Here is a 13,119-nt window from a genome sequence, read left to right on the forward strand (position 1 = left end):
ATCAGCTCTTGAATTCAGAAAATATGTCTCGAAAGAAAAAAAAACTCCTTCTAAAAATAAAAAAAAAACCCTGAAATGGGGGAATAAAATTTTTTAGATGCGGTCTAGAAGCCGCTGCCTAGTAGATGCAACTATGTTTATTTAGTACATTTATTTTTGCTTAATAGTAGATAGCTATTTGTAGAAGTAACTTTATTTTTTTGGAAAACGAATGTATTTTTATTTTTTCCTTCCCTGTTTTAAAATGTTATCAGACATACCTGAGGTTATATCATGAGCATACCTATCTACGACTTTTGAAAGTTAAGTAGGTAACCTTGATTTTTCTTCAGATCTTCTTTCATCTTCAGATCCTGGACCTGATGACAACGGGACCATTTGGGTAGCATATCTTTTCATCAAGGAAAATATAGTTCGAATTGTCTATACTAATATTATAAAGAGGAAAACTTTGTTTGTTTGGTTGTAATGGATAAACTCAAAAACTACTGAACCGATTTTAAATATTCTTTCACCATTAGAAAGCTATATTATCTGCGAGTAACATAAGCTATATTTTATTCCAGTGCGGGCAGTAGCTCCCACGGGACGCGGGTGAAACCGCGGGAAAACGGCTAGTATGTAAATAAAATGATAAGCAATTTGCTTTTTTTTATAAATTCGTATATTCGTTCCAGATTCAAGAGACAGGCAGCCGAGACACCCCTCTATTTACGACTTGGATTAAAAATGGTAAAAAAAGCAGTTCCTCTGACAAATCTTCTGAAGGATTTTTTAAATCCTACCTGCACTTCACCACTTTTCATGGCTGTTTCTTTCTGGAAAGAAGATATGGTGAAAAACTCCCCAGCAACCTTGAATTTTGAAGCCTGCTTTCGATAGATCATATTTTATAGAAACTTCATATTTTACAGAATTTCTATAAGTATTTATTTACTAGCTGGTGCCCGCGACTTCGTCTGCGCAGGTTTAGTATTTCGAACAATATGTTTACAAATTGTAGCTTATGTGTTATTCTGATGTATAAGCTATATTATTGTAAAGTTTCATTAAAATCCATTCAGTAGTTTTTGCGTGAAAGAGTAACAAACATCCATACCTACATCCATACATACAAACTTTCGCGTTTATAATATTAGTAGGATTAATTCTTGTTTATTCATTTATTTGTATTTACATTTTAATTAAAAACTATTTTATTGAAAAACCTAATACTAAAAGCATCAAAAAGTATTATTTGTATTTTATAGTAAATACTTCTTTGGTGTCCTAACACAAGTGTATAAAAGCGCAGTGTGTGTCCTGTTCATTGATGTATGCATTCTTGCATAGGGTTGCCATTCATCCACATTCATCCCGGTATACCTACTCTCGTATAGGGTGACAACCCCCCCGGACATATTTGCCGGGTAAATAAAACAGTTGTAAAATGATGCCTGAGGCAATCGTCATTGGTTTACATAATTAAGTTTTTAGACAAATAATCTTATTTATTATATTAATTTTCGAACAAGCTAACTTCGAAGCTAAAATCTGGATTCAAATCCAGTTTTTTTTTTTACTTTACCTTAAAAGGTAAAGTCAAATTTTCATGGGGTCTTCAATATTCGTGTGCGTTATCTTCAAATAAGATGTAGACAACCCTATGCAATATGCATGTATTAACTAACTTTATACCTTCGAATATCCAAACAGCACATAAACCAAGAAGAAATCGCATGCATTGTAATAATTTCTCCTTTTTTCCATAGAGAACGTGATGACACCTCGCATTAAAAATTTAATAGTTAAAAACTGTGTCTCGTACTCTGCAAAGACGCTATTCAAATTTTACGAGCGGCCATGTTGTATTTAATATTGTCAGTGCATGCGCATCGCACATCCCCTTTAACGTGCCTTCGGGTGACGCACACTGTTTGCGGCTCTTCATACATTTATTATTTGCTAAAGTTTAATTCAGACATTTGTCTTCGAAATTAGGAAACTAGCAGGCTGTCTCCTAGTCAGTGGTCGCTACTAGTTGTTTGCTAAAGATGCAGGTACAACCACAGAAGTGTATATTGGAAAAATGAATTCGAAAAATGCTCACAATATTAACTAAGCACCAAATAAACAATAATTCACTGCCCAAGGTTCAATCATGGTCTCACGTGGAAGAAAGTTCCAAGTTAAAAACGACTTTAGCAAATTAAAATAAAATCATTCTGATTACATTTTTCTACCTCTTCTGGTAATCTGATCCAATAAGGATCATGCGTTAATCCTTTTTATGCAATTTAATTTTTATCCTTTCTTTTTTCTTCTTAATTAATATTTGCTTTTCCGACAACTGGTGCTCACACCCGACACTAAATGTCCGATATTCAAATCTGTCGTGGGCATTAACGCTATGATTTTGCATAGAGGTGATTGAGAACAGACTGCATATTCTAACAGTATTTAATCTCGAAGAAAGAAAGTTTTCTTTTATTTGCGTGTGTGTTTTGAGGTCAAGACGTGACATAGGCGCAAGAATGCCTATTGAGTTGGTGCATAGAAGCTAGATGGTGGCTACATTTCACATTTCGTAAGGAAAAGTTTAAGTTTTTACATTTTCTCCTCTGATTGGAACGGGTAAGTACAGAGTACTTGGTCCATAAAAAATCTTATCTATCTTTAACACTTATGTATGAGAAAGACCTAATATTTCGACAATGAAATTTTATACAAGGTATATTGGAAAATAATTGACAATGACAGTATCCAACTACTTATTAGACCATCCAAAATATTCCAGCAATACTTTAGCAACATAACTTTGTTCTGACATATTTTTTACGCGAATATCGAATCGATAAATCGTGTAAACCACAATCGGTATTCGATTAACATCGAAAACAATCGATGTGGGTATCGGTAAAAAGTGATCGACAATTTTGCACCGGGCAAGTTCCCGTCAAAGACTGCCGATGCTTCTTATGCCATACCGTTTATAAAACAATTTCTGTTAATACCAAAATGGCGGCAGGAGAGCTCCTCATAATGCAAAAAAATGTTGCGCTATTCGATGTGTAGGGTGGCTATGGCTAGTGTTCTATGCGAGACAAGTGTCACTTGTAGAGTTTTTTTTGGAATTGAAAAAATAGAAATTTTAAAAAATAGCTTAGTGGATAGATATTCTCTGGACAAACGAGGGGTTTGTACCCCTCTAGTTATACCTGAGTGATGATCGTCACTGTCTGTATATGTATCAGCAGTCGCCACCAATCTGGATTGCTGAAGACTTACTTAAAACATAAACAAGTAAAGCTTAAAAATTACAGAAAAAGTGGTTCACATTATTTCAATGCCTAAAACATAGAACTAACTTTCTTCTATCTTATTAATATCTTGTTATCGTTTCTGTATATTTGATTTATAGAACACAGAGGTATTGTCAAGATAATTATTATAAAAATGCTTCATGAAACACAAGTAACAATGTTGGTCACCCTACCGCGTATTATTTTATTCCTTCAAAACGAAAAATGTTCAGTATTACAAAAACCACAATTCTCATGTTGACAAATTAACTGGTGAAGTACGAATAAAAATCAACATAGTTTTTTGACGAGCCTGTATTTTGATTTAAGTTATTGTTTTTATATGTTTCATGTGGATCTCCTTGGGAAATATTTCTGAACCTGTATGAAAGGACATTGTTCCGGCTCCATACATGTTCTGCCTAAGAACCGTTCGAATGGAAAGTGACTTCTATAAACTCTTAAAATTATATGGAATCCTATGAAATAAGTTTTCACGAACGGACACTTCAGGAAACTAAAATAATTACGAAAAAAGTTAATATTTTGAGGTTATAAATAAAATATAACCAAGCTTGCGTGAAATATCAGAGTAGTGTTATCAAACTACACTATACAAAATATCAACAATACTATGTATAGCTCTATATGTTCTCTTCTAGATCCAGGAAAAGACTACTCTTACTAGATACTAGGAAAAGCGATAGTAAATAGTCAAGTTTAAGATAATTCTAGATCTTTAAAACTACGCAATGGATTTGGGTGCGATTTTTTTTAATAGATAGAGTAGGTCAAGAGGAAGGTTTACACCAAGGTTTTACATTGCCACCGTGCGAAGACGGGGCGTGTGACTAGTTTTCATAAATGCTTAGAATTTTTATGAAAAACAACTACCTAAACGCTTTTGCTTTCAACGTTACGTTTCTTAATATATAGTGAATCCACTTTGGATTTGTGATAAAACGCATAAGTTTCCAAAATGGAAGAGTTCCATTCACTACAATTCATAAAATATCGATATTATTACGATGGAGAATTATTGATTTAAATGATTGTTACTACTTTTGTATTAGACAGTTACCTAGCTATCTATGTACATGCCATAAGGCGGGAATCGAACCCGCGATCTATTACCAAGAAGGCACAGACCATACTAAAAATGTCATTACCACACAAAATAATTTAACAGTTAAAGTAAAGTTTACCAATAACAATGAAAGAGGTTTTCGAGGATGTGCAATAAAAACAATATTTATATTCAATTAAAGGTTTTTAATCATCAATATTTCTCAATAATATATCTAAGAACTGAGTAGGGGGTTCAATTGAGTTTTGGTATCTCGCCCAGCTTAAATACCAGATAATAGTCATTATGTGGGCACAACAGCCCACTATTCTACGCCCAACGATACAATTGCAACAGTATGCCTGATGGTAGAAGCTTCTTACAAAGTACACAATTGCGTCCAACAGTGCATTGCATCTTATTATGCTCGACTGCTTCAGACCAACACGTCGTACATATAAGGTCATGAGCTTCAACCTGTAATAATAAATACAAAAAATCATTAGTAAATATCAAGTAACTTGCAATTGTGGCAATTGATTTGAAAACCGAGAAATTGTGTGCTTATGAAAACATAAGTAGGTAGTAACATTCTTATCAAAATTAGAAAAACACTTTCGTAGACCACTTACCATACGGGGAACAGTCCATTGTTGTATGCAACGAAGTATATCTTCGTTTTCTAATACCAAAGATCCACAATTTATACAATATACTATATTCTGCATCCATTGTTGTAATTATAATATAACTAAATTCGATCACAGACAGAGCAATATCCGAAAATGCCAGGAAAATCCAGTCCTTTACACAAAGCCGAGTCTACGAAGTACGCAATCTAATCGGAGTCCGTAATCAAGCCAAAGTTGTTAGAATAAAACCATGAAACGCATAGAAAATCACAAAAGAAACGATAGTCGCAAAGCAATCAAACTGACTTCTTGCAAACTGACAAGAACTGAAGCAATCAAACTGAAGTACACCAGTGTTGCCAATTACGAAAACTATAATCCTACTCGAATGCCAAGTTAGAAATTCGCGATTTCGCTCAAAACCATCTTAAAACATTATACAGAATACTAGTTTTTTTCTAGCTAGTCAGTTTAGGTATTTAAATGAATAAAGTGTTACCAACTAATTTTAATAACCGACTTCGGAAAGGAGGTTCTCAATTCGATCCGTATTTACCGAAATCCCGAAAACTTCCGAAACTGGCAGCACTGGCTCATGGCTGACGGAAACATTTTATAAGGCATCAATAATTGTGACCCAACTTTTTATTTGGAATTTATTTATTTGAAGTGTCCGTGGAATACTAAAATATGTTTCAAACAATATAAAAATAAATAAAAATTATAGTATAATTTATATTCACATCGGTTCTTAGGCCAAAATTGAACAATGTCCTTTAAAGGAGGAATATCGTTGGTTTTGGCCTTTCTGCTTGTTTTATCAGGAATGGTTCCTTATTCAGGGACTAGGTGTTTTATGTAAAAAATATCACTTAACATAGAGAGAAGCCTACATAAGAAAAAAAATTACATAATGTTTCCTTACACAACGAATTATTTTAAGCTACGTCTGAGTTGGTAGATGTAGAAAAAAACATAACCCTCCCTCTGGCGCAATCGGGTAAAAACATTACAGCGTTTCAGGTTGGTGCTCGGTAATCGAATCTGGGACCACACGCATAGCTTGCTCATTTATGTTTTCAACACTAGAGGTAAACAATTAATAAATCAAGCGACTATTTATTCTAATCAAAACAAAGCTAATATTCAATTCATAAGCACTGAAAACTGATATTATCAGCCTTATTAATATAAATAATTAAAAACTTAATTGGTCTCAAACACGAAATGAAACAATAGTGATGGGCTTGTTCGCTTTTTATATACGTTGTCATTTTACAGACAATTTCAAACTTTCAGTGGTTATAAAAATAGTTTGTCGTCATCAAAAAAGTATCTTTATTATGCTAAATAGTACCGCCAGCGGTTTCACCTGATTCCTGGGAGCTACACCCAGCCGGATACAAACGGATACAAACTAGCCTTCAAAAAAGGGGCTATCACGAAAATAAATTTTAAAATCGAATAAGTATTTTATGAGATAAGCGTGTTAAAGCAAATTAATCTCCATTGGTTTAGCGTAGGGTAAATACGCCAAATGTCGGCCCCCTTAGCGATTTTCTGATTGCGGTTCGCTATAGCACCGTCAGTTTCCAACGAAAGATAGTTTCTGATGCGGTTTTGGATAGTTTGATTAATCTATGTCATGTTTATAGGCATAAGATTGATATTTCTACGAAAAGAAAAAAGTAATAAGGCTTAGATGCGTCGAGAACAGAAAAACCCTAAAGTCGGCCATTCACGGCCCAAGGTCGGTCGCGTTTTTTCCAAATGTCGGCCGGGTATAGGCTGTTTTAAATTAAGGCAGTGACAAATATTATTAACATGATTTATTTTAGCAGAATTATAATATAATACTAAGTATACATTTGTAATTATATTTGTTTAATTTATAGTAAAATATTTTTTTGTTTCCCCTAAACAAAAAAAGTCGTTTTCACGACCAACCATTTATATTTTTTAAGCTAATAAGAACGGTTTAATAGATAGCAAGTCCCAAACTATAAAGCTACCATAAACATGCCTACAAAACTGTCAACTCCTACATTTAAACTGAACTCCTTTACGATATAATGAATTATAATAAATAAATTATTTCATTCTGAGAAAATGAAAAAATATAAAAGTATTTTTTCATCAGCCTGTATAGTGGCGCTTGAGTATAGAGGCTGGTCGACATTACGATTATTTACGATTCTAATGTCGGCCCCTATTTCTTGTACCTTATTTCTCGAGATTCAACTAATATCACCCCGGCCGTTATTTGGCTATTAAACGTAAAATAGATCTATTTTCCTATAAGCTTTGCAAATTCTCTTGTTAAGCCAACGGAATTAGTACAATAGGAATTTATAAAATAGACTGCATTTGCTTTAAGTCGGCCACGGCCGAGACTCCGGTTTTAAGTCAAAACTGTTGTCCTAATGGCGGCCTCCTATTTTTCCTTGAAAAATATACGCAAAACGCTGAAAAAACTATCTTAAAATATAGTAAAAATAACCCATTAGTGATAATCAAGCTTAAAACAAAAATAAATAAATGTTTTATCGTTCTAATATCAATCCCCAAAATGTGAGTATTCACTTCGAGTAAGCTACTTTACGTGCGAATTTGATGTTTCAACGGCGCAATCGCTACTGACGCTCAGTACAAGAAGAGTAAGTGACAGAATCGGATAGTAACGATTTGTACGTATAGAGTATAAACCAAGGTTGCAATTCGAGGAGCAAAACTAACACTTAATTACCTTTTGAATGAATGCAAGCTGAAAATGTACAGACGGCCGAAGTTTGGGGGGAGGCCGACTTACCCTAATATTTTTTTTTTCAATATCGGGATACCTTATCCCACGGTCGGTTAGCCCCATGGTATAATTAACTTCTGTTATGGTTGCTAATACAACTGATAAACGACATATAGCTGCTACATATATGTATACATATTTATAAATACATATTCTGACACCCAGACCACGGCCAACAAGCATGCTCATCACACAAATGTTGACCGAACCGGGAATCGAACACGGGACCTCAGGTTCGGCATATGATGTGACCATTGCGTCATCGAGGTCTTCAAAGTAAAAGTTAACGTAAAATTATTTAGCTCATGTTAGGATTTTACCCTAATGCCCATCACTAATGTAATTATATCTACAGTAAAATAAAAATTAATAATCCAACATCCGACCACCATTTCGTTCACACACAATCTATTCGCCATTCTAACAAGACGCCACCATGTCTTCAAAAGCATGGTGGGAGGATTATAGGAAACGGAAATATAAGCCTAAGAACCGTCTCAGTGTAGAAATGATAATTAGGAAGAGTTTTGTCGAAACCTTCAAGGAGTATGTAGATTGTGCGTCAATTGCTGGACTGAGGCATGTCGTTGCTAAAGACTACTCTATATTGCAACGGTAAGTAAAATGTTATGTTTATGTTATGTTTCACCCGCGTCCCATGAATACCACTTTGTTTTTCCGGATAAAATATAGTACATATATAGCTGTCTGTAACTAGGGGATAGTGTTGCTTCCCAATAGTGAAAAGATTTTTCAAATCAGTTCAGTAGTTTCGGAGTCTTTCAGGTTCAAATAAACAAACAAAACAATGTTTACTGTATATTATATACGAACTTGGCGGACACACTGCCGTGTGTCTAGATACTTAAGAGGACAGTGTTGCTTCCCAACAGAGAGAATTTTTCAATCGGTTTACTACTTTCGCAGTTTTCAGAAAAAAAAACAGACAAACAAAAAAATATTCCTCCATATTCTATTGTAGTAGCGACAGAAAAATCAAGCTTGCAACTTTCCTAATAAGTAATGACATGTGGAGTAAACCTACCTACACCAATGACCTAAACGAATAGAATAAAAATAAAAAATCATATTCTTCCAGAATACTATGGGCGATCTTACTCTGCCTAACTCTGAGCGTTGTGATCCACTTCCTCCACCTGACCTGGATGTCCACCCTGACGAAGCCACTGGTGGTCTCGGGCGAGTCCTTTACGTACCCGATCAGAAACATCGACTTCCCAGCTGTAGCCCTTTGTAACATCAACAGGATTAGCAAGAAAGCTTTGAAAAATATTACGCTGGAATTGTTAGTTGTTTTTTTTACTATTTCTATAAGAATTTGAAGCAAATTTTCAAGGTTTGGGAAGGTAGAAAGCTGGTATCTTAGTCAGATTAAGAATTCATTTTAAAAATCATCTGATGACGTGAGAGAGTAATAAGAGGTAAAGTTTTAGAACTTACTGAAGGTTATATTATTATACTCATTGGTTTAACTTATTTTCTTGGGTATTTTCGGAAAATAGTACATCTCTATCATGTACTTAATCATCATCTTCCTAGCTTTTCCCAACTATGTTTCGGTCGGCTTCGAGTCTAACCGGTTGCAGCTGAGTGCCAGTGTTTTACAAGGAGCGACTGCCTATCTGACCTCTACCCATTTACCTGGGCAACCCAGTCATCACTCATCTCTCATTTCATTACCTTTGCTCTATCCTTAATAATTAATTGATTTCCTAGACACCCTAAACTGGCGAAACACAACATGACACTTCTAGAACTGGAGTTTTTCCTCCAAGATATGGGCAGGCTGATAAACTTCGATTACGATGAGACGAAACCGCTGCTCAAATTCCTGGATGTCTTTGCCATGAAGGAGTTTAGTGAACGACAAGTGAAACTTATGAAGGAGGTTTGTACACTTTTTGGTGTCTGGTAGAGCTTACTTAGAAGTAGCCATGTAAAAAAAAATCGGTAAAAAAACTTTTAAGTTAAACGGTTTTATCTTATGTGCACTGAAAACTGGAAAATAAAAAAATTGTTACTTACCTGTCAACCTACGTAGGTGTTCCTGGTCATATTAGACTAAAATAAAAACGTGGGGCCCATTAACTATTGCTGTAATACTTTCTTCTAGAGGTATAGTAGGTGTGGATTGCATCGACTTACTATAATCGTAACTGGAGATTTTGACAATCAATAATCAGCCGTAGCGGCTTCACCAGCGAACGCCGAGCTCATGATCTACCAAAGTATAAAGATATGCTTTGCCATAGGTAGGATTTCAGAGGGCCCCCAAATTGTTAAAAATGAGGTAGTGGCAATTTGGAAATCTAAATCGAAAATATTATGAAAAAAAATCATTTCGTTTCGATATCGTCCTTTCACAAACCTAAATTACGAAAATAAAAAAGGTGTTCTTTCTATGTCAGTTGGCGCCAAATTGTGATGAAATGCTGATTCGATGCTTCTGGGGAGGCAAAATACTGGATTGTAAGGATATCTTCAAAGTACGCAGAACTGTCCTGGGACACTGCTGTGCCTTCAATTACGTACTGGATTACGAATCGGCTGATAAGTACATAATAATGTTTTTAATATATATTTACACATTATTAATATTATATTTAATCGCTGTCAACTTTGAGCGTGCCCAAGAGGCTGGCAGCATTACCTCGTTCGTTGGATCGCCATGCTAATCCTTTGTCCGAAGTAGCCAGCCTTTTGGTCACACCTAATTAATCTAATATATTGATAGGTCTACTTCCTAATCATTGTAGGTAATATTATGATTCATATTTATTTAGACAAAAAAATGCAGAACTAAAATTTATACCACATCGTTAAAGGTTATCATGATTAAGTACCTACCTCATCATCATCTGCCTAGCCTTTTCCCAACTATGTTGGGGTCGGCTTCCAGTCTAACCGGATGCAGCTGTGTACCAGGGTTTTACAAGGAGCGACTGCCTATCTGACCTCCTCAACCCAGTTACCTGGGCAACCCGATACCCCTTGGTAAGACTGGTTGTCAGACTTTCTGGCTTCTGACTACCCGTAACGACTACCAAAGATGTTTAAATGGCAGCCGGGACCTACAGTTTATCGTGCCATCCGAAACACGGAAGAACTCAGTATGACAAGATGGTCACCCATCCACGGACCGACCGCGCCAAGCGTTGCTTAACCTTATGATCGATCGATCCGCGCGGCTTTGACTTAGCCACGAGCTCTTCCTAATTTTAGATTAAGTACCTACCTAAAAAAAGATATTTTCTTCTATAAACGTGAAAGAGTGCAGCATAATACTGCTAATATTTTTTTCTTTCCTTTTGTAAATAGACCTCACGCTCTCATAGAAGAAGTGAAGAGGCAGACAGTACCGGGCCCGGGAAACGGCTTATGGGTGTTAATGGATCCTATACTAGATGATTACGCCTACCCAATGACTTTCAGACAAGGTTTTGAAGTGAGTTATATGTATAGTTATGGATAACGGCTAATATGATAACTTGAAATGGTATTTATTACCTTCTTTTCCAAATTAATTTACCCGCCATTTCAATATAATATTATCTGTAGCAAGCTTTACAGTGTTCAGCCTAAGTAATCTGTGGTACAGCGTTCACTGCTCGTACTAGTGATGTGTAAAAACAGATCAGGTTCTTATAGTACCTAGTAATATTTTCTGATGTTCTTTCTAGCTATTTCAAGATTCGTGGTGATAAATGATACAGTTTAATTAATTTTGATTCAGGTTCTTCTATTTGATCCAACTCATTTTGCTGATTTGACTGGCGGGAGAGTTTTGCAACGTACTGCTCAGCCTAACCATTTACAAATGTTTCAAATTTCATCAGTCAAACAAATTGCTTCATCAGAAGTCCGCAAATATCCAGCGAAAACGGTATTTATTACTCTTTTCAAATATATTATTTAAAGCTGTTTAAGGCGGTATAATTTGTATTATGTTAAAATTGCACGTTCTATTCAATAAAAATAGTTATTGTTACTTTGGACCCATATATTTATTGTTTGAACAATATTGTAAATTGATAAAGATTAAAATTAATAAATAATTTAGCCTAAATAGTCCGTTTAGGATATAACTACCTATGTCAGTTCCTATGCAACATCTTTTAAACCGTCTTAGTTCTAACAGAATTAAAAATTGTATTTAAATATATTCCCACAGAGAAAGTGCCTTTTCCATGACGAGCACAAAAAAAATTTCAGGAATATGTATTCGTACAGTGCTTGTATTGTAAAGTGTCGAATCCAATCAGTGCAGTCCTTGTGCCAATGTACCCCATACTTTCTACCTACTGGCGTTTCTACGCATCTTCCAACTTGCACTTTAAAGAATTTGAGATGCCTCAATAAATATAAAGGTTCGTACAAAAAGTTCATGATTCGTTTGTAAGGGTTTAACACTATTTCTGAAGTTATATTTACTGTGTGGATTAATGATTATTTTTCAGAAAAATTTCACTACTTATATCCGATGGACACGGAAGACACGACTGGTTTAGAACAAGAGCTGGCTGACTCTTTGTATTGTAGTGACTGTTGGCCAGACTGTGAGCTAACACAGCACTTCGCAAAAAGTTTCAGAATACCACTGCCCGGAGAGTTAATGCGACTTAAAGGGTTCAGAAATGGTTTTATGTACGTGAGTCACCTTCCTTAGTTCGACCCAATTTTAATTCGATGTTTATAAACATATATTTAAACACATTTACTTAAACATCATTATTTTCGTTTTGTAGAGAGGGGATAAATATTACCAATAAATGCCTCATAGCCATTTATCAGCCGACAAGTGAAGGAATACTGCATCGTCTCGATGTTGTTGCTTACTGGTTCGAGATATTAAGTAAGAAACAAAATAGTTGTTGCGTTATAAAACAAAAATTATAAAATATAACATGAGATCCGTTTCAGGTAATATTGGTGGATTCGCAGGAATGTTAATGGGCATTGGTATTTACACAATCGTCGAATTTGTCTATTTCTTGTCTATACGATTTATACAATTAATTTACCGTAATTATGTCAAATATGGCTAGCATTTCATAGAATATATTTACATTAAGTAAACTTCAAGTATTATTTTCATCAGAGTATTTCAGGGACTGTTATTTCATTCTCTTGCACATCACTAGTTTTTTGTTTACGAAGCTAGCGTTAGAAGGTACTTGGAACCCCCCGTCATTTTGAAGTTACAATGAGAATATATTGCACTGTAGACCGATGTTAATTTAATTGAAGTTAAGTATATACAAATATGAAATAATTGTTTATAATAAGTATAATCTTTAGATTAGAAATGCACATCGA

The 13,119-nt window shown here is 35.0% G+C and overlaps 1 protein-coding gene across 1 annotated transcript; it reads left to right on the forward strand.

The window, feature by feature from the left end:
* Positions 1-8,218: 8,218 nt before the first annotated feature.
* Positions 8,219-12,915, forward strand: LOC110377471 (sodium channel protein Nach). Its single transcript, XM_064039857.1, has 10 exons — positions 8,219-8,397; positions 8,882-9,088; positions 9,520-9,691; positions 10,212-10,357; positions 11,122-11,248; positions 11,537-11,686; positions 11,975-12,170; positions 12,261-12,447; positions 12,549-12,655; positions 12,724-12,915. Exons 1-10 carry the CDS (start codon positions 8,219-8,221, stop codon positions 12,846-12,848), a joined length of 1,596 nt encoding a protein of 531 aa, XP_063895927.1. The 3' UTR covers positions 12,849-12,915.
* The last annotated feature ends 204 nt before the right edge of the window (positions 12,916-13,119 follow it).

Source organism: Helicoverpa armigera, chromosome 20, assembly GCF_030705265.1.
Source record: "Helicoverpa armigera isolate CAAS_96S chromosome 20, ASM3070526v1, whole genome shotgun sequence".
Classification (NCBI taxonomy): domain Eukaryota; kingdom Metazoa; phylum Arthropoda; class Insecta; order Lepidoptera; family Noctuidae; genus Helicoverpa; species Helicoverpa armigera.